Here is a 21853-nt window from a genome sequence, read left to right on the forward strand (position 1 = left end):
TCTGAATTTAAAAGTAATCCAATAAGTAATCATCTAGATTTTCAAAAGTATCTGTAATCTGATTACAATATTTTTGATAATTACATAACTGATTACAGTTACCATCTAGGTGATGGGAGGCTTATATTTGGTGTGGGGGTGATGTTTGCTAGGACAGGGAGCCAGGGGATGCAGGGTGGATCATAGTGTGCCAGTTCCTAAATAAAAATAATCTTAACCAATCCAATCTGCAAGTGGTTGGATTCATTTAACCTGTTATAGACATGGTTATGCAGTTTAGACAGTTTAGTCTCATTTATCAATCTTCCCTACCTTGGCAGTCATTCTAACTGCAGATTGTGGGTGATGCGCATGATGGCATTTAGCTGTGTGTCGACTCTATGTGTGTGTGTGTGTGTGTGTGTGTGTGTGTGTGTGTGTGTGTGTGTGTGTGTGTGTGTGTGTGTGTGTGTGTGTGTGTGTGTGTGTGTATGTGTGTGTGTGGTAAGCACAGAGACAGAAGCAGATGAGAGACATCCCACTTCCTCATTTTTTACTGGTTCATATACAGTCAACTAAGCAGACCTGACCTAGCTGCTAATGTATTGGTCCCTTTGTGAGAGCCAACCCGTTAAGCAGACCAGAACTAACTGATTTAAAAAAATATTTGTCCCTGAAAGCAGTGTTTTATTCATTTTATTTGACAGTTTAACAAATACATAGACACAGTACAAATCTAGACAGAGATAATACAACAGAGTGTATTACTTATTTCAATTGTGTCCCTTGCTGTAGTTTCCATTCTGGTCCATGTGGATTTGATATGTTTTTCATGTAATACACTTCATAGCCACTATTGCCGTCTCTGGGTACAAATAATGCTGAAAGTTGAAAGTTGAACTTGAGGCCCATTGAGTGTCATTAGATACAGTATTTTGCATGTCATGCATGTCTTCATCTCACTCTAAGGATCAGAGGCTGCGTTTAAACAGGCAGCCCAATTCTGATCTTTTGCCCAATTATGTGCAAAAGAGCTGATCTGATTGGTCAAAAGACCCATTTGTGAGAAAAAAATATTAGAATTGGGCTGCCTGTGTAAATGCAGCCAGGGAACAAGTGCGACTACATTATTCACTTTCACTTCTCTTCAAAGGTCACCTCAACCTTCACCTTCTATAAACGACCTTTCTAGATCTGTCTCATGATGGTGAAGAGGCGTACGTTCCCTCTACTGATAGCTTCTGCTCTGGCAGTCATGGTCTACGTCATCTTCACATTGCCCAGGTACCGTGAAGCCTCTGCCGTACGATCAAGAAATAAAAGTGCCAAAGGGAGAACATTGTCTGGGACACACATTTCTGCTGTAGAAATACAACATCTGTCCATGATTCCTCAGGTCACAGCCAGGCAACCACCAGCACCTCTATCCGCACCACATCTCTGACCAGTCCATCACACCTGTCAACGACACCAAACACTTCATGGTGGGGGCCTACAAGGAACATCGTTTGGAGGGAAGCTCCGTACGCATCATTAGTATCTTCAGAAGAGACTCTGTCCAGCCTCTGTACTGTGTGTTCTACTGTGGTACTCACTGGGCTAATGGAACGAAGGCTGAAGTCCAGATGCACTCTGATCACTTTGGTACCTGCTATTTGCTATTTGGTTTAGCCCTGCACTGACACACCTGAATCAACACCCAAATCAAAGAAAGGGGCTTGGGGATTCACTGATTAGTTTGTTGATTTGGTTAACACTATACAGTAATTATATGTGTCCCTGTTCTATATTGGGATAAAGGTTTCCTCTTCGTGACGACCGACGTCCTTTGTCCGAAACATCCCGACTGTGACCCGTCACACGTGACCCTCGCCATACAAGCTGACGCCGAGCTCGCTCAGAACCAAACCTTCCTCCGCATCCAGAACCTTGTGAAAAAGGAGGAAGAGGAGTTTCAGTCCAACTTCACTGTCTGTTGGTCCAATTTATTTGGCGATTATAACAACGTGCTTCAGGTCACCCAGACTCTGGAGATGTACAAGTGAGTATTGATTAAGTGATTGGTTGATTGATTGATGGATTCCTTGATTGGTTCATTGATTGGTTCATTTATTGATTGATTGGTTGATTGATTGGTTTATTGGTTAATTGATTGGTTAATTGATTGATTGATTGATGGATTCCTTGATTGGTTAATTGATGGATTGGTTTATTGGTTCATTTATGGATTGATTGGTTGATTGATTGATTGGTTTATTGGTTAATTGATTGGTTGATTGGTTAATTGATTGATTGATGGATTCCTTGATTGGTTAATTGATGGATTGGTTAATTGATGGATTGGTTAATTGATGGATTGGTTGATTGGTTCATTTATTGATTGATTGGTTGATTGATTGGTTTATTGGTTAATTGATTGGTTGATTGGTTAATTTATTGATTGATTGATTGGTTGATTGATTGCTATGTTGCAGGTTGTTGGGAGTGCAGCATGTTGTGGTGTATAACACCAGCTGTGGACCAGACCTGGAGAGACTGCTACAGAGTTACACACAGGAGGGCTTTGTTGAAGTAGGAATTCATTGATTGGATGGATGGACAGATAGATTGGATTCATTAACTGATTGATTAATTGACTGCAGGTGGTGCCCTGGCCTATCAACCAATACATGAACCCGTCCAGTGGGTGGCAGCCCAGTGAACATGGAGGGGACATCCACTACTATGGCCAGTTGACCACTCTAAATGACTGTGTCTACAGAAATATGTATCAGTCACGCTATGTACTGCTGAACGACATCGATGAGATTATAACTCCATACCAGCATCAAACCCTGCCCCAGATGATGGATGTAATTCAGAGGCAAAACCCAAAGGTAGGGGGCGGACTCAGAGAAGTACTGTGTATGTGTGTTAAGGTAGATCATTACATGTGTGTTGTGCATATGTTAGGCTGTGTTTACACAGGCAATCCAATGCAGATTTGTTTTCCTCAATTATTTGGCACATCTGATACAAATGTGATATTTTCCCCAATTTGTGAACAGCATTTTCTGATCTTTGGTGATTTTAGTTGATAATCATTTTGTTGACCAATTACATCAGATCTTCTCACATCAGATATTTTTTTGAATCGATTTAATTGGTCAAAAGACTAATTAGTTAAAGATTTGGGTTTGGGCTAACTGTGTAGAGATTTGGGCTAACTGTGTAAACTCATGGAATCTTATCTTTTGAGTTTTGATACCACAATCGTATGTGGTTCTCATCCTCAGTCTGGACGCTCAGATCAGAATTGTTGTGCTACGAAGTGTTTGTTTTTGCACATGACCTGCCATTACCAAGATAACCACTCCAACATTTAAAGGAACAGTGACAGGAAATTCATGAGCAAAGCGTTTGCGTGCTATTTCATAAGCTACATCAGTGTGAATGTGCAAGTCTGATATGAGTCAAAATACAATAGTGTGGACAGTGAGAAAAATAGATCAGATATGACGAAAACAAATGTGAATTCATTCTCTCTTTCACCTTCTCTCACCCCAACCTCCATCTCCCCAGGCTGAAGTGTTCCTCATAGAGAACCACATCTTCCCTAAGTCCCAGTTTGAGCCCAGTGGAAGGTTTGAACGACCCACCTGGAGGGACGTTCCAGGGATCAACATCATGGAGCACATCTACAGAGAGGAGCCAGACTATCGCATCTACCACCCCTCCAAGATGATAGTACGGCCCAGGTTAGAATCTACCACCCCTCCAAGATGATAGTACGGCCCAGGTTAGAATCTACCACCTCTCTAAGATGATAGTACGGCCCAGGTTAGAATCTGACACCCCTCCCAGATGATAGTACGGCCCAGGTAAGAATCTGCCACCCCTCCAAGATGATAGTACGGCCCAGGTTAGAATCTGACACCCCTCCCAGATGATAGTACGGCTCAGGTTAGAATCTGCCACCCCTCCCAGATGATAGTACGGCTCAGGTTAGAATCTGACACCCCTCCCAGATGATAGTACGGCTCAGGTTAGAATCTGCCACCCCTCCCAGATGATAGTACGGCTCAGGTTAGAATCTGCCACCCCTCCCAGATGATAGTACGGCCCAGATTAGAATCTGCCACCCCTCCCAGATGATAGTACGGCCCAGATTAGAACCTGCCACGCCTCCAAGATGGTAGTATGGCCCAGAGTAGTTTACTAAGAAGCTAGCTAGATGTACTCAGGGTTTTCTAAAGCTAGTCAGCTTCAGTTAGGTTCACATTCCAGCTCAGGCTTCATCCCTATTACGACAGTGGATATTGCTTGTCCTCCTGCTTCTCACTCTAGCAGACTTAGAACTGTGCATGCATGTCGCACGTGGCTAGTCGAACTCTGAACTTTTCATTGAGACAATGCTGAAACATAAATCCATGGGTGAGTCAGTGCCACATTTAAATTCTTTCCAAAATCAACATGAAAGAAAAGGTATCTTGCAAATTCTGCAGATTATGGAGTGAAAAGGGTTATTAGAAGTGCCGTCTTTCTTGTATTACGTATCGTTTATGCCGTTTTTGGTGTGTTTATCAATGCACAAGCACCTTTTTTCCCCTCTCCAATAAATAAAATCATTTTATAAAGTCATACAAAAGTTATACTGTGAGTGAAGTTTCAAATGCATCCTGTCATTACCAAATGTGTAATGTGATAGGTATTTTAATATTACTATTTTTTTTACACAAAAAAGTATTTGGTTAATACAATATTTAATCAGTGGTCCTCTTCAAATCAAAGGGATGATGGGAACCTGATCTCATTGGTCCTGAACTCACGGCTCAGACATTTCATTCAGGATAAGTAGAGTTAGCCCTGAGTTACCCTTCCTCGGAGCAGTTTAGTTCCTAAGGATACTTTGCCATAGAAATGTACCTGGATAAAAGGTGAGCCACATTTGTGTGAGTGGTTATCTCGAGTTGAGCTCAGAGTTTGTAGTATAGGGCTCTGGTTAGAATCTACCAACCCTACAAGATGAATGTACGAGCCTGGTTAGAAAAGAATACAACCTCTGTCTAACAACCCTAGAGCAGTGGAGCAGACGTCGGTCCACTCTGTCTAACAACCCTTATGTGTCTCTGACCCCAGGACAGTGGAGCAGACGTTGGCCCACTCTGTCTAACAACCCTTCTGTGTCTCTGACCCCAGGACAGTGGAGCAGACGTCGGTCCACTCTGTCTAACAACCCTTCTGTGTCTCTGACCCCAGGGCAGTGGAGCAGACGTCGGTCCACTCTGTCTAACAACCCTTCTGTGTCTCTGACCCCAGGACAGTGGAGCAGACGTCGGTCCACTCTGTCTAACAACCCTTCTGTGTCTCTGACCCCAGGGCAGTGGAGCAGACGTCGGTCCACTCTGTCTAACAACCCTTCTGTGTCTCTGACCCCAGGGCAGTGGAGCAGACGTCGGTCCACTCTGTGTGTCTCTGACCCCAGGGCAGTGGAGCAGACGTCGGTCCACTCTGTCTAACAACCCTTCTGTGTCTCTGACCCCAGGGCAGTGGAGCAGACGTCGGTCCACTCTGTCTAACAACCCTTCTGTGTCTCTGACCCCAGGGCAGTGGAGCAGACGTCGGTCCACTCTGTCTAACAACCCTTCTGTGTCTCTGACCCCAGGGCAGTGGAGCAGACGTCGGTCCACTCTGTGCTGCGTAACTTTGGGCAGACAGTGAAGGTTCCTCCTAACGTGTGTCATATCATCCATGTCAGAGTTCCCCTACAAGGAGGACTGACCAAGAAGGAGCTGCATGAAGACAAGAGGGTCTGGGACTACGAGAGACAGCTGGTTCCTAATGTAGATAAAGCATTGGAGAAGGCAGGACTACTGCGCATGTGAATGGATTTGCTTCATCCTGAACCAAACCTGCAGAGAAGTTTAGCCCCACACTTGAACGCTCTTAGGTGTTGCTGACATTGACCCGCTATGCTGAGTCAATCTTTAAGTGTATTACAAATGTAATGAAAGTATGAATAGTATTTTTTAAATGTATTTGATTTTATCTGTACTTAAAGTAATAATAATAAAGCCCCTTTACAATGAGTAGGATTGACTGTGCTTTGTGTACTTTTTAAAGTGTACTTTAAATTCATAGCTTATAAAGTTGTGCTTCAGTATTCTTAGAATACATACACTTTAGCTAAATACATTTAAACTCAGTTTTTCACAATTCCTAACATTTAATCCTAGTAGAAATTCCACGTCTAAGGTCAGTTAGGATCACCACTTTATTTTAAGAATGTGAAATGTCAGAATAATAGTAGAGAGAATTATTTATTTCAGCTTTTATTTATTTCATCACATTCCCAGTGGGTCAGAAGTTTACAAGTTTACATACACTCAATTAGTATTTGGTAGCATTGCCTTCAAATTGTTTAATTTGGGTCAAACATTTTGGTTAGCCTTGCACAAACTTCCCACAATATGTTGGGTGAATTTTGGCCCATTCCTCCTGACAGAGCTGGTGTAACTGAGTCAGGTTGGTAGGCCTCCTTGCTCACACATGCTTTTCCAGTTCTGCCCACAAATGTTCAATGGGATTGAGGTCAGGGCTTTGTGATGGCCACTCCAATACATTGACTTTGTTGTCCTTAAGCCATTTAGTGACATCAATACGGGATCATAACGTTCGCCTGGTTAGTCTGTCACAGAAAGAGCGGGTGTTCATTATGTTTTGTACACTCAGTGTATGTTATGGCAACATAAATCATTTCTGAATTTTGGGTCCATTCCAAAAGGTTCTCTCAGTTTACAGATAAGCCATTTAGCAGACGCACTTATCCAGAGCAACTGGATTAGGGTTAAGTGCCTTGCTCAAGGGAACATCGCCAGACTTCTCACCGTCTTTTTTAAGATATATTTTTTCCTGAGTAAACAGATTTGATCTGAGATAAAAAAACAGAATGACAGAGTGCTATAGAGAGACAGACAGAGTGCTGTAGAGAGACAGACACAGTGAGACGGTTGATGAAGAGACACAAGCTATGATATCTCGGTGATGGGAAGAGTTCATACTCATCATTACAACAGTGCCATGGTGCCCAAATTGTAAATCAGTGCTGCTATATCGATGCTACAGCTGCTTGCTATAGCTGCTGCTCGCAGCAATATTTTGTAAAGGTATTTGCAGATTATATTGAACAGATGACAATGGGAAAAGGTTGTGACCAAGGGCAGTAGTTGACCCGGATTCGAACCAATACTGACACCGACACCGTAGACGTTTGCCAGAAGCCACTAGACATCATGTCTCTAGCTTTCTTTCCATGAACTTGTCCAGTGGTTTTTTTTGTCGACATTTAGAAAGTTTGCATAGAAAATAGATGTGGCAATTGCCTGCTAGAGTGCGTTTCCATTTAACTACAGTATCTTGTGTCCATAAAAACAGCTGGACGTAATGATGTCACACCACCTTTTTCGCAAAACACAACAGTATCAAATAAAGTGTTTCCATTACCCATTTAGACAATTGGCGCATTAGAAATTTGACGACAGCCTGTATGTCCTCTAACCTACTGTATCTGTTTCATGTCTCAGGTATATGTAATGAAAGCCAGCATGTATAGAATGCAAAAATGAACTCATATTTGTCATAAAACATCCCCAGCGCATGATGCTGCCACCACCATGCTTCACCGTAGGGATGGTGACAGGTTTCCTCCAGACGTGACGCTTGTCATTCAGGCCAAGAGCTCAATCTTGGTTTCATCAGACCAGAGAACCTTGTTTCTCATTTCAGGTACCTTTTGGCAAACTCCAAGCGGGCGGTCATGTGCCTTTTGCTGAGGAGGGGCTTCAATCTGGCCACTCTACCATAAAAGCCTGACTGGTGGAGTGCTGCAGAGATGGTTGTCCTTCTGGAAGTTTCTCCCATCTCCACAGAGGAACTCTTTAGCTCTGTCAGAGTTACCATCGGGTTCTTGGTCACCTCCCTGACCAAGGCCCTTCTCCCCTGATTGCTCAGTTTGGCCGGGCGGCCGGCTCTAGGAAGTGTCTTGGTGGATCCAAACTTCTTCCATTTAAGAATGATGGAGGCCACTGTGTTCCTGGGGACCTTCAATGCTGCATACATTTTTTGGTACCCTTCCCCAGATCTGTGCCTTGACACAATCCTGTATTGGAGCTCTAAGGACAATTGACATGCACTGTCAACTGTGGGACCTGATAGAGACAGGTGTGTGCCTTTCCAGATCATGTCCAATCAGTTGAAATTAACAGAGGGGGACTCCAATCAAGTTGTAGAAACATCTCAAGGATGATCAATGGAAACAGGATGCACCTGAGCTCAATTTCGAGTCTCATAGCAACGGGTCTGAATACTTACGTAAATAAGGTATTTCTGTTTTTTATTCGTTATAAATTTGCAAACATTTCTTAAAAAGTGTTTTTGATTTGTCATTATGGGGTAGTGTGTGTAGATTGATGAGTGAAGAAAATGTATTTAATACATTTTAGATTAAGGCTGTAACGTAACAAAATGTGGAAAAAGTCAAGGGGTCTGAATACTTTCTGAATGCACTGTATCTGCCGTTTCCATTACACGTGTCTCAGAAATATTTTTTTGCGACATTGCTTTTGTCGAATCACAGCCTGGTCTCATAGACTAGACCTTACATTGTAAAAGAACATCCGAAACACTCAAATTAGTATGATATGTTACGTTTGGCCTGGTTACATTGGGTGGATGTGTGGGCGTATAACACAAATGTCTAGTAACCAAAATGTTGTGAGTTGAAATCTCACAATGGACAACTTTAGCATTTTAGCTAATTTGCAACTTTTCAACTACCAACTACTTTTTAGCTACTTCATAGCTACTTAGCATGTTAGCTAAACCTCCCCTAACCCTAACCTTAACCCTTTAACCTAACTCTTACATTTTACCCTAACCTAGATTTCGATACCCTAACCTAGAATTTTTTTGCAAAATTCATAACATATTGTACATTTTAGAAATGTGTAAGATATTGTATGTTTTATACATTTATAACATATCATACTAAATCGATTGTATCAGATTTACATTGAGAATAATACAAAATGCTCAGGTTGCTAATAAAGACCAGGTTGCTAATAAACCTGGGTCAATTGAAACCTGCCTATTATTACATCAGCGACAGCTTCAGGGATTTTAGTTTCTTCTTACAAAGCCCCCTGTCACGTCAGAAGGGTCTGCTATCCACCCCTCCTTTCTGAAGGGACAGGTGTCAGGAATAGAGATTTGATGTGTCTCATGTTCTTGGTGGTGGTTTTTCCTGTTTCTTCTCCGCAGGAGTCTTTTTGTCTCTCTCTCTCTCTCTCTCTCTCTCTCTCTCTCTCTCTCTCTCGCTCTCTGATGTTCTACTTTGTCAATGTTCTCATTTTGTACCTTTCTCTCTATACTACTCTCTACTTCACTCCATTTTTCACCTCCTACTGTCCTCTCTAGGCTACTACAAGACAGACAAATAAGAGAGCTTAGGAATAGAAAGTTCTATCTGCAAAAATAAGATTCTGAGATTACTGGCTATAAAGTCCTGAACACTATTTTTTTTTAAATTAAATTATTATATATATTTTTAACTAGGCAAGTCGGTTTAGAACAAATTCTTATTTTCAATGACTGCCTCAGAACAGTGGGTTAACTGCCTGTTCAGGGGCAGAATGACAGATTTGTACCTTGTCAGCTCGGGTGTTTGAACTTGCAACCTTCTGGTTACTAGTCCAACCACTAGGCTACCCTGCCACCCCATTGGTTTGAATGGTGTCAGTAACTTGTATCTTTTGAACTTAACATGAATTGTGGTATTAATATAGTTAGAGAACATTGAACAGAACAAGGCTATGTCAATAGCTACATTTTTACCTAAATGCAGATAGAACCTTATAGTCACAAACTCTACAAACCAGTTCTATCAGCAAGGCAGGCTTTTCCTCTTGGCAACATGCACCAGTTAGCATTAAAGGGGAAATATCCATATGAGATGTCATGCCATGCTTGGGTCCTCCACCATTATGGAGATGAAATGTATTTCTCCAATTACAGTACAGCTTCCCCAATCGGCATTGTGTGGCTCACAGGTGAGAGAGAGAGAGAGAGAGAGAGAGAGAGAGAGAGAGGCTACTGTCGCATCCTGTAGTAGGCTGTAATATCCACACCATTTCCATGGTCTGACTGCGTCTGGTGGATTTGACTAAACAATTTGAACTTTGAAACTATTTACACATTACTACCTTTTTGTGGATACATTTTCGTTTCCTGGACTTACACACAGGTATATTCAGATCCTTCTCGAAATTGATTGATGTTGGTGCCAGATATATATACGATTTTCTAAAACCCATTAACTAGGCTACTAGCCGTTTTCAAGAGATTGTTAAACACATTGTATAACTAATTGTTTTTAATAACATTACCTCTTGAACAGCATAGTCAGAACTACACAGACATTTCTGATTATTCCACATTTAGCTCTATCATCAGGTGTCATCATGTATTTGTTCGCAAACATCCTTTCTGAATTTAAAAGTCATCCAAGAAGTACATTTTCAAACGTATCTGTAATCTGATTACAATATGTTTTGCTGAAAACATACATGATTACAGTTACAGTTTGTAAGTGATTACACTTACAGTCCAGGCAAGATTTGTGTTGGGTGGGTCTTTCCAAATCGGCATTCTTGACGTGAGGTCTATATTTGGTGGGTTGAAGAGTTCCTCCTGGAGTGGCAGGTGTGGTACTGTAGTGACTTTTTCAATAATTTTGTGGGTTTTTGCGAGTCTCCGGGATACAATGCATTCGGAAAGTATTCAGACCCCTTGACTTTTTCCACATTTTGTTACATTACAGCCAAATTCTAAATTGATTAAATAAAACAGTTCTCAATCTACACACACTACCCCATAATGACAAGCAAAACCAGGTTTTTAGAAATGTTTACAATTGTATTAAAAGTAAAAAACAGAAATGTCCCATTTCAAACTTAACATGAATTGTGGTCTTGATATAGTTAGAGAACATTGAACAGAACAAGGCTATGTCAATAGCTACATTTTTACCTAAATGCAGATAGAACCTTATAGTCACAAACTCTACAAACCAGTTCTATCAGCAAGAATGTGCTGTGACACAGGCTTTTCCTCTTGGCAACATGCACCAGTTAGCATTAAAGGGGAAATATCCATATGAGATGTCATGCCATGCTTGGGTCCTCCACCATTATGGAGATGAAATGTATTTCTCCAATTACAGTACAGCTTCCCCAATCGGCATTGTGCGGCTCACGAGAGAGAGAACAAGAGAACGAGAGAGAAGGCTAGAGGTCATAATCAGATGAGCTCCTGCATTTCAGCATTTTCTTTTAAAAAAGATAGATTTAGAGTTAGATAAACTTAGATTTTTTTTTTTGTCAGGAACATATACAGGATACTACCCTCTACAACATGACATCCACTCCAAATCAAAACTCAAAACCTACAACCTGATGTTGGACGGAATTAAGGAATCACCTCGAAGGAATACATCAACCAAGGATTATTATTCTACACAGCAAATTCTCTGGAAAACAGAAACCTGAAAACACCATCCAACCTGGAACTGAGTGAGTAATGTTTAGTCTGAAACTATATTTTATTTCCAAAAGCCAAGATGAAAAATACACTACATTACTTTACAAGGACTGAATGCTAAATTAAGGCTGCCAAGCTTGATACAGCTTCAATTAGCACTGACGTGTCAAGTGAGAGGTGTCAAAGCCCTTTAGCCCAACAATGGCAGAAGAGTCACACAGTTGTAACGGGATTCTTCCTGGGAAGGAGAGGCGGACCAAAATGCAATGTGGTTGAAGTTCATGTTTTTTAATAAGAAAACTAAACATGAACAGAAATACAAAACAATAAACGTGGAAAAACCAAAACAGCCCCATCTGGTGCAACAAACACAAAGACAGGAAACAACCACCCACAAAACCCAACACAAAACAGGCTACCTAAATATGGTCCCCCCCAAGGTGCGGACTCCGGCCGCAAAACCTGAACCTATTGGGGAGAGTCTGGGTGGGTATCTGTCCGCGGTGGCGGCTCTGGTGCTGGACGTGGCCCCCACTTCCCCATAGTCTTAGTCCCCCACATTGTCCGCTTCCGTGGCCTCCTAACCACGGCGACCCTTCTAAATGACCCCACTGGACAGAGGGGCAGATCGGGACAGAGGGGCAGCTCCGTACTGGCTGACGACTCTGGCAGATCCTGGCTGAATGGCGGCTCTGGCGGATCCTGGCTGAATGGTGGCTCTGGCGGATCCTGGCTGAATGGCGGCTCTGGCGGATCCTGGCTGAATGGCGGCTCTGGCAGACCCTGGCTGAATGGCGGCACCTGGCAGACTGGCGGCACTGGCGGATCCTGGCAGACTGGCGGATCCTGGCAGACTGGCGGCACTGGCGGCTCCTTGCAGACTGGCGGCACTGGCGGCTCCTTGCAGACTGGCAGCACTGGCGGCTCAGGACAGACGGGAGACTCTGATGGCGCTGGGCAGACGGGTAGCTCAGGCGGCGCTGGGCAGACTGGAGACTCCGGCAGCGCTGGAGAGGAGGAAGGCTCCGGCAGCGCTGGACGGAGGAGCTCTGGCGCCTCTGGACTGAGGGGCAGAAGCTCTGGCAGCGCCGGACAGGCTGGAGACTCCAGGAGCGCTGGAGAGGAGGAAGGCTCCGGTAATGCTGGACAGGCGGGAGACTCCGGCAGCGCTGGAGAGAAGGAAGGCTCTGGCAGCGCTGGACAGGCGGGAGACTCCGGCAGCGCTGGAGAGGAGGAAGGCTCTGGCAGCACTGGACAGGCGGGAACACCTGTAGGGATGAGACGGAGAGACAGCCTGGTGTGGGGGCTGCCACCGGAGGGCTGGTACGTGGAGGTGGTACCGGATAGACCGGACCGTGCAGGCGCACTGGAGCTCTTGAGCACCGAGCCTGCCCAACCCTACCTGGTTGAATGCTCCCGGTCGCCCTGCCAGTGTGGTGAGGTGGAATAACCCGCACTGGGCTATGCAGGCGAACCGGGGACACCATGCGCAAGGCTGGTGCCATGTAAGCCGGCCCAAGGAGACGCACTGGAGACCAGATGCGTAGAGCCGGCTTCATGGCACTTGGCTCGATGCCTACTCTAGCCCGGCCGATACGCGGAGCTGGTATGTACTGCACCGGGCTATGCACCCGCACTGGGGACACCGTGCGCTCCACAGTATAACACGGTGCCTGCCCGGTCTCTCCAGCCCCCGGTAAGCACAGGAAGTTGGCGCAGGTCTCCTACCTGGCTTCGCCACACTTCCTGTGTGCTCTCCCAAGACATTTTGGGGCTGACTCTCGGGCTTCCACCCACGCCGCCGTGCTGCCTCCTCATACCAGCGCCTCTCCGCCTTCGCCGCCTCCAGCTCTTCTTTGGGGCGGCGATAATCTCCTGGCTGTGCCCAGGGTCCTTTACCGTCAATTCGTCCTCCCATGTCCATTCCTCTTTGCGCCGCTGTTGCTGTTGCCCGTTACCACGCCGCTTGGTCCTGTTTTGGTGGGTGGTTCTGTAACGGGATTCTTCCTTGGAAGGAGAGGCGGACCAAAATGCGGCGTGGTATGTGTTCATGATGAAATTTAATAAAGAAAACACTGAACACTGAAACACACTATACAAAAACAATAAACAATATAACGACCGTGAAGCTAATGAGAACTGTGCTGACACAAGCAATCAACATAGGCAATCAACCACCAACAAACAGTGCAACCCAGGCTACCTAAGTATGATTCTCAATCAGAGACAATTAATGACACCTGCCTCTGATTGAGAACCATATCAGGCCAAACATAGAAATAGACAAACTAGACACACAACATAGAATGCCCACTCAGATCACACCCTGACCAAACAAAACATAGAAACATATAAAGCAAACTATGGTCAGGGTGTGACAACAGTCTACTCCAACCAAATAGAGAGTCCTTAGAAGCTGCCTCCTGCTGTTCAGAGGTAATTAAAATACAGTACCCTGTGTATGTAAAGAATGATAAGGCAAGACAAGATCACAAAATGAAGCTCCTTATGGAAAATCAAGAGACACTTTTTGCTGACTATTACAAAAATGGGAACATCAGCAACCTTATCTTCCACACAAACCATCCCCTGGCATGGCGCAGTGCTATATTAGCACACTACAACTTTGTTAAGAGAGGGGGTGTTAACGAGGGGTGGAAACTCAGGATACTTGACAACGAGAACTCTGAGTCAGCTAATATAAATCTCTATAAGTCTGGAACAGCATTGGTACAGGGCAACCCCAAACAGTTTCAGCTGGACTTTCACCTAATCAAAGAATTAGCCCAGCAGGAGAAGCTCTCCCTTGAGAAAGATACCCCCACCCCGAGCGGGTCAGACCAAACCTCTTCATTATATAACCCCACAGACGATCCACCCCCAGCGGAAAGTCAACCTGCCAGCACAGAGTACTACCCTCTCATTGAAATGAAGGATACATTTACCCAGCTGGAGGTAAGGCAGGTGGAGCTGCAACAGCAGGTGATTACACTCCAGTCAGCACAGACCCAGACAACAGTCCAGCACAACAACACTCTCTTAACCAGACCTGGAGAGCTGGAGGTGGAGAGAGACATATCTGCACTCTGGACAGTGGTGAGACAACTTCAACAGGAGAAAGAGCAGGAACAGGAGAAGAACAGAGCACTAGAGGAGAGGATCAGACAGCTGGAGGAGAGGTTGAGGGGGATGGCGTGTGATAGAGAACAACCCACTAGAGAGGTGGCCATCCCCCACAGAGAAGCCAGCAGAACAGCCCACCTCAGCACCCGACAAAAGTCTCGACACCACAGCAGAACAGTCCATACCAGACCCTGACCATAGCTTCGACATCACAGCAGAACAGACAAATGAAGAACCCCAAGTCCAGCGGCTCTCACCCCCTGAACACCCCCTGTCAGCCACCCTGATAGCCCTTCTGACAACCCGCCCACACCCACTGAGGACATCCACAAGACACAGGTTGTTCTCCTTATGGACTCAAATGGGAAATATTTTCAAGAAAAAAACTTTTTTCCAAACATAGTGTGTCTAAACTCTGGTGTCCAAACACCAAAGCGCGCCCAAGACCTTCTGTCTGAGGACCAACTAGGTTCACCTAGCCACATAATAATACACACAGGCACAAATGACCTGAGAGCACAGCAGGAAAGGGTGGCCACAGCACTGAAGGGAGTGATTGAAAAAGCTTCTTCTACTTTCCCCAACGCACAAGTGGTTATCTCCACCCTGCTACCACAAAAAGACTTCCACCCTGCCACAGTACAGCGGTTAAACGCAAGTATTTCCCGTGACTGTGCCTCAAAACCAAATGTTTTCCTGGCCCACCACTTGAACAGCCTCTATGACCCACCACTTGAACAGCCTCTATGACCAGGTCCACCTCTACAAGGCAGCAGTGCCCACCTTTGCCCGGACCCTAAAGGACATCGCTCTAAAACGTACCCCCAACACTTCACACAGGAGCAACAGATCAATAGACACCCCGCCCAGACCAGCAAGACCCTCTCCCAGACCTGCGGGACCCCCCTAGGACCTACACATAGAGGACCCACGCCAAGAAGACTTACATCCAGACCACAGCACCACAGCACCACCAGACCAGACCACAGCACCACCAGCCACATGCACGTCCCCACCCCAACCAATCAACACCCCCCACGTCAACCATGCCCACACCCCATTTAGGGGTGATCAGACCTATGCACCTCCTGCCCACCCCATGCTCCCCACCCCGCAAAGAGGGCCACAACATGGAAGTCAAACATACGCCCAGGCAGTGAGCGGGCAAACAGGCCCAACCCCCACTCTTACACAAGCCCAAGCCAATGGCATGTACCAGATGCTCAGCAGGCTCTGCTCACACTTACTGGTCTGAGGCCAAACCACACGACCAACAACATTGGACACTTTATGGAACACAAAGCCTTCACTATATCATCCTGGAATATCCAAGGCCTGAGGTCATCTGCTTTTGGCCTAAAGAGCAGGAACCCGGACTTCACCAAAGAAATCGGTAATGATTGATGTTGGTGCCAGATATATATACGATTTTCTAAAACCCATTAACTAGGCTACTAGCCGTTTTCAAGAGATTGTTAAACACATTGTATAACTAATTGTTTTTAATAACATTACCTCTTGAACAGCATAGTCAGAACTACACAGACATTTCTGATTATTCCACATTTAGCTCTATCATCAGGTGTCATCATGTATTTGTTCGCAAACATCCTTTCTGAATTTAAAAGTCATCCAAGAAGTACATTTTCAAACGTATCTGTAATCTGATTACAATATGTTTTGCTGAAAACATACATGATTACAGTTACAGTTTGTAAGTGATTACACTTACAGTCCAGGCAAGATTTGTGTTGGGTGGGTCTTTCCAAATCGGCATTCTTGACGTGAGGTCTATATTTGGTGGGTTGAAGAGTTCCTCCTGGAGTAGCAGGGGTGGCACTGTAGAGACTTTTTCAATAATTTTGTGGGGTTTTGCGAGTCTCCGGGATACAATGCATTCGGAATGTATTCAGACCCCTTGACTTTTTCCACATTTTGTTACGTTTCAGCCATATTCTAAAATTGATTAAATAAAACAGTTCTCAAACTACACACACTACCACATAATGACAAGCAAAACCAGGTTTTTAGAAATGTTTACAACTGTATTAAAAGTAAAAAACGGAAATGTCCCATTTCAAATCAAATCAAAGTTTATTTGTCACAACAGTGAAATGCTTTCTTACAGGCTCTAACCAACAGTGCAAAAAAGGTATTAGGTGAACAATAGGTAAGTAAAGAAATAAAAACAACAGGAAAAAGACAGTGAAAAATAACAGTAGCTAGGCTATATACAGTAGCGAGGCTATATACAGACATCAGTTAGTTGGGCTGATTGAGGTAGTATGTACATGTAAATATGGTTAAAGTGACTATGCATATATGATGAACAGAGAGTAGCAGTAGCGTAAAAGAGGGGTTGGTGGGTGTCGGGACACAATGCAGATTAGCCAATGTGGAGTCTTATGGCTTGGGGTATAAACCGTTGAGAAGCTTTTTTCCCCGAGATTTGGCACTCTGGTACCGCTAGAGAGAACAGTCTATGCCTGGGGTGGTCTTTGACAATTTTTAGGGCCTTCCTATGACACCACCTGGTGTAGAGGTCCTGGATGGCAGGCAGCTTAGCTCCAGTGATGTACTGGGCTGTACGCACTACCCTCTGTAGTGCCTTGCGGTCGGAGGCCCGAGAAATTGCCGTACCAGGCAGTGATGGAACCAGTCAGGATGCTCTCGATGTTGCAGCTGTAGAACCTTTTGAGGATCTGAGGACCCATTTCAAATCTTTTTAGTTTCTCGAGGGGGAATAGGCTTTGTCTTGCCCTCTTCATGACTGTCTTGGTGTGTTTGGACCATTCTAGTCTGTTGGTGATGTGGACGCCAAGGAACTTGAAGCTCTCAACCTGCTCCACTACAGCCCTGTCGATGAGAATGGGGGCGTGCTCGGTCCTCCTTTTCCTGTAGTCCACAACATTCTCCTTAGTATTGGTTACGTTGAGGGACAGGTTGTTATTCTGGCACCACCTGGCCAGGTCTCTGACCTCCTCCCTATAGGCTGTCTCGTTGTTGTTGGTGATCAGGCCTACCACTGTTGTGTCGTCTGCAACTTAATGATGGTGTTGGAAATGTGCCTGGCCATGCAGTCGTGGGTGAACAGGGAGTACAGGAGGGGACTGAGCACGCATCCCTGAGGGGTTCCAGTGTTGAGGATCAGCGTGGCAGATGTGTTGCTACCTACCCTCACCACATTGGGGCGGCCCGTCAGGAAGTCCAGGATCCAGTTGCAGAGGGAGGTGTTTAGTCCCAGAATCCTGAGCTTAGTGATGAGCTTTGAGGGTACTATGGTGTTGTAGTCAATGAATAGCATTCTCACGTAGGTGTTCCTTTTGTCCAGGTGGAAAAGAGCAGTGTGGAGTGCAATAGAGATTGCATCATCTGTGGATCTGTTTGGGCGGTATGCAAATTGGAGTGGGTCTAGGGTTTCTGGGATAATGGTGTTGATGTGAGCCATGACCAGCCTTTCAAAGCACCTCATGGCTACGGACGTGAGTGCTATGGCTCTGTAGTCATTTAGGCAGGTTGCCTTCGTGTTCTTGGGCACAGGGACTATGGTGGTCTGCTTGAAGCATGTTGGTATTACAGACTCAATCAGGGACTTGTTGAAAATGTCAGTGAAGACACCTGCCAGTTTGTCAGCACATGCCCGGCGCACACGCCCTGGTAATCCGTCAGCCTTGTGAATATTGACCGGTTTAAAGGTTTTACTCACGTCAGCTATGGAGAGTGTGATCACACAGTCGTCCAGAACAGCTGGTTCTCTCATGCATTCCTCAGTGTTGCTTGCCTCGACGCGAGCATAGAAGTGATTTAAATCGTCTGGTAGGCTCATGTCACTGGAGTGCTCGCGGCTGTGCTTCCCTTTGTAGTCTATAATAGTTTGCAAGCCCTGCCACATTAGACGAGCGTCGGAGCCTGTCAACTGTGGGACCTTATAAAGACAGGTGTGTGCCTTTCCAAATCATGTCCAATCAATTGAATTTACCAAAGGTGGACTCCAATCTGTTATGCAGAGTGGAACAAGGGACCCAAGAGCAGACTCAGACGAGGAGACTGGGATGAAGTAACCAAGGTATTTATTGAAACAGGGGAAGATGGAGTGCAGGCCAGGGGAAGCTTGGGCGAGTTGCAAGAAACCAGGTGTGGCGGCAGAGGCTGGAGCGAGAGAGGGGCTGGGACAGGGTAAGCAGGTCTGGAGGGGAATTCAAGGGAGTAGTAGAGTGGGGAATCCAGGACAGAGTAGCAGGATGACGAGACGTGGGACTGGAGACAGGGACCAGAGTCAGAGCGGGCGAAACTGTATCAAAGAGGAAAACAACAAAAGGCAAGGAAAACAGGCACAACAGGATAACAGGATCTAAACAGTAACAAACGGCTAGTATTGTAGACTGACTGATAATCTGGCAGCATGGAAGTGGCAGGGCTGAGTATTTGTAGAGGTCTTGATTATGGAACAGGTTGCAGCTGATGGGGATCTGCTCTGATTCCAGCACACCTGTCTCTGCCTACACAATCACACACAGAGAGACAGAGAGACAGAGACAGAGAGACAGAGACAGAGAGACAGAGAGAGAGAGAGAGAGTGTGTGTACCGGGGAGCGGCTGCAGGTCAAGGAGACACAGGAGGAGCAGTAGAGGGCGTGGCAGGAGCAAATGTAACAGTACCCCCCTCCCCTCTACGGGCACCACTTGGCTTACCTGGGTGTGAGGTATAGAAATCATTTAAGAGGGAGGGGTCCAGAATGTGATGGCGGGGCAACCAGCAGTGCTCCTCAGGCCCGTATCCTTCCCAGTCCCCCAGGTACTGTCAGCCGTGACCTCAATGGCGCACATCCAATAGCCGCCGGATTGTATAGGCAGGATGGTCATCGATGAGCCGAGGGTATGGAGGAGCTGCTGCAGGAGGAGACGGGAGCAGACAGGTTTAATTAGGGATACGTGGAGGGTAGGATGGATCCTGAGAGAGGCTGGGAGTTTCAGGCGCAGAGGGGTTAATGACATGGTCAATTTCAAAGGAACCAATGAATTGGGGGGAGAGTTTCTTCGATGCCACCTTCAATGGCAGGTCCTTCGATGAGAGCCGTACCTTTTGACCCGGGGTGTAGACTGGAGCTGAGGCCCGGTGACGGTTGGCTTGGGACTGGGTCCTGTCGGAGGCACGAAGAAGGGCAGCTCGGGCCTTCCTCCAGGTACGGTGACAACGGCGCAGATGGACCTGGACAGAGGGAACCGCAACCTCAACCTTGTGGGCGGGGAACAAGGGTGGTTGGTAACCCAGAGCACACTCGAAGGGTGACATACCTGACGAGGTGTTGGTGAGGGTGTTGTGGGCATATTCAACCCAGGGTAGCTGAGCGCTCCAGGAGGAAGGGTTAGCAGAAGTCATGTAGCATAGGGCAGTCTCCATCTCTTGGTTGGCCCGTTCGGTCTGGCCGTTGGTCTGGGGTGATATCCAAAAGAAAGACTGACATTGATACCAAGAGCTGAACAGAAGGATCCCCATACCTGGGAGGTAAACTGGGGTCCTCTGTCGGAAACGATGTCAGTGGAAATGCCATGCAGATTAAACATATGGAATACTAACAGGTCCGCAGTCTCCCTGGAGGACAGGAGCTTGGAGAGGGGAATGATGTGAGCCATTTTGGAAAACCTGTCAATAACGGTGAGGATGACGGAGTTACCGTTAAATGGGGGAAGGCCAGTGACGAAGTCCAGCGCTATGTGTGACCAGGGGCGACTGGGTATGGGAAGAGGTCAAAGCCGACCGGAAGTGGGTTTAGTAGAGGTTTTGTTACGGGCACAAACCGAACAGGCTGAGACAAACTCCGGGACATCTCTTTCCATGGTGGGCCACCAAAAGCGCTGAAGCAGGATGGCAAGGGTCCGGTTCATACCAGGGTGACAGGTGAGGTTGGTAGAATGGTCCTTTTAATCAGAGGGGGAACGTTGAGACAGAACACCACCTACCCCGGTGTCAGAGGCGTCCAACTCCACAATGAACTGGAGTTCTGGGTCAGGCTCAGTAATTACCGGAGCAGAGGTGAAGCGACGCTTGAGTTCCAGGAATGCTGTCTCTGCCGCAGGAGTCCAGTGGAACAGATTGGAGGTGGAGGTAAGAGTGGTGAGAGGTGCTTCCAGACAGTTGTAGTTGCGGATGAAACGTTTGTAAAAATGTGCAAACCCCAGGAAATGCTGTAGCTGCCTCAGGTTGGAGGGCGCAGGCCACTCTGTGACTGCCATGTCCTTGGCGGGGTCCATATGTAACTGTCCCTGTGCAATAATATAACCCAAGAAAGACACTGAGGCAGCATGGAACTCACATTTTTCAGCTTTAAAAAAGCTTATTATCCATCAGCCGTTGAAGAACGTGTTGCTAGTGAGCCTCAGGGTCCTTGGAAAAAAACAGGATGTCATCTAAATAGACAAAAAGAAGTGTCCAATCACATCCCTCAGCACATCATTGACTAGGTTCTGGAAAACAGCAGGGGCGTTTGTTAGACCAAAATGCATGAATAAGTACTCAAAGTGATCAAGTGGAGTGTTGAACGCAGTCTTCCACTCGTCCCCCTCTCTTAAGTGAACAAGGTGGTAGTCATTCCGGAGGTCAAGCACGTGGTAGAACTACAGGAACTAGATTGTGATTTCCAGAGAGACGCGGATGACAGGGACGGTTCTCTCACAGACACGGGCGAGGAGCTGTCCATTGACAGCGTTGGCATCGAGGGGTGAATCGAGTGTGACAGTGTCCAGGCCCAACTGGGTAACGACACCTCAATCCAGGAAGCTCTCGTGGGCGCCCTAATTGATGAGAACAGACAGACAGAGGAAAAGCCTGGCTCTGCCACACAAGTTTGTCTTCAAGCAGGGGTCTGGGGGAAGTTGGGCAGGCGAACAGTATATCCCCCACTACTGCTGAGCCCCCTCTTTTGCTGGACGCAGGAGACAAGTGGAGACAAAGTGACCAACTTGGCCACAGTATAGGCAGCTCCTTGCACTAATTTGTCGTTGCCTCTCCTCTGGAGAGAGCCAGGCCTGGCCGAGCTGCATGGGTTCGGGATCTGGAAGAGCCTTGGGATGGGATGCAGTTGGAGAAGGAGGACAAGGCACCGAAGAAGATAATATGGGGCATGCAACCTACCTACCTTCTTCCTCAGACGCTCACGGAGATGTTTGGCGATGCGGA

The 21853-nt window shown here is 46.1% G+C and overlaps 1 protein-coding gene across 8 annotated transcripts in view; it reads left to right on the top strand.

Annotated features, from left to right (window-relative positions):
- LOC112266382 overlaps nt 1-6048 on the top strand; it is a 7134-nt gene extending 1086 nt beyond the window's left edge. For 2 of the 8 annotated variants that reach the window (XM_042296899.1, XM_042296904.1), the window contains exons 2-8: nt 1172-1263; nt 1376-1623; nt 1780-2020; nt 2454-2550; nt 2622-2855; nt 3541-3716; nt 5624-6048. In XM_042296899.1, coding sequence (XP_042152833.1) covers nt 1172-1263; nt 1376-1623; nt 1780-2020; nt 2454-2550; nt 2622-2855; nt 3541-3716; nt 5624-5843 — 1308 coding nt within the window. In that variant the 3' untranslated portion in view covers nt 5844-6048. Of the gene's footprint in view, nt 1-1132; nt 1264-1375; nt 1624-1779; nt 2021-2453; nt 2551-2621; nt 2856-3540; nt 3758-5217; nt 5424-5623 lie in introns of those variants that run through there. The other 6 variants (XM_042296906.1, XM_042296905.1, XM_042296903.1 and 3 more) reach the window with 5 other exon arrangements.
- Nucleotides 6049-21853: the final 15805 nt, after the last annotated feature.

Source organism: Oncorhynchus tshawytscha, linkage group LG14 (genome assembly GCF_018296145.1).
Source record: "Oncorhynchus tshawytscha isolate Ot180627B linkage group LG14, Otsh_v2.0, whole genome shotgun sequence".
NCBI classification, from domain to species: domain Eukaryota; kingdom Metazoa; phylum Chordata; class Actinopteri; order Salmoniformes; family Salmonidae; genus Oncorhynchus; species Oncorhynchus tshawytscha.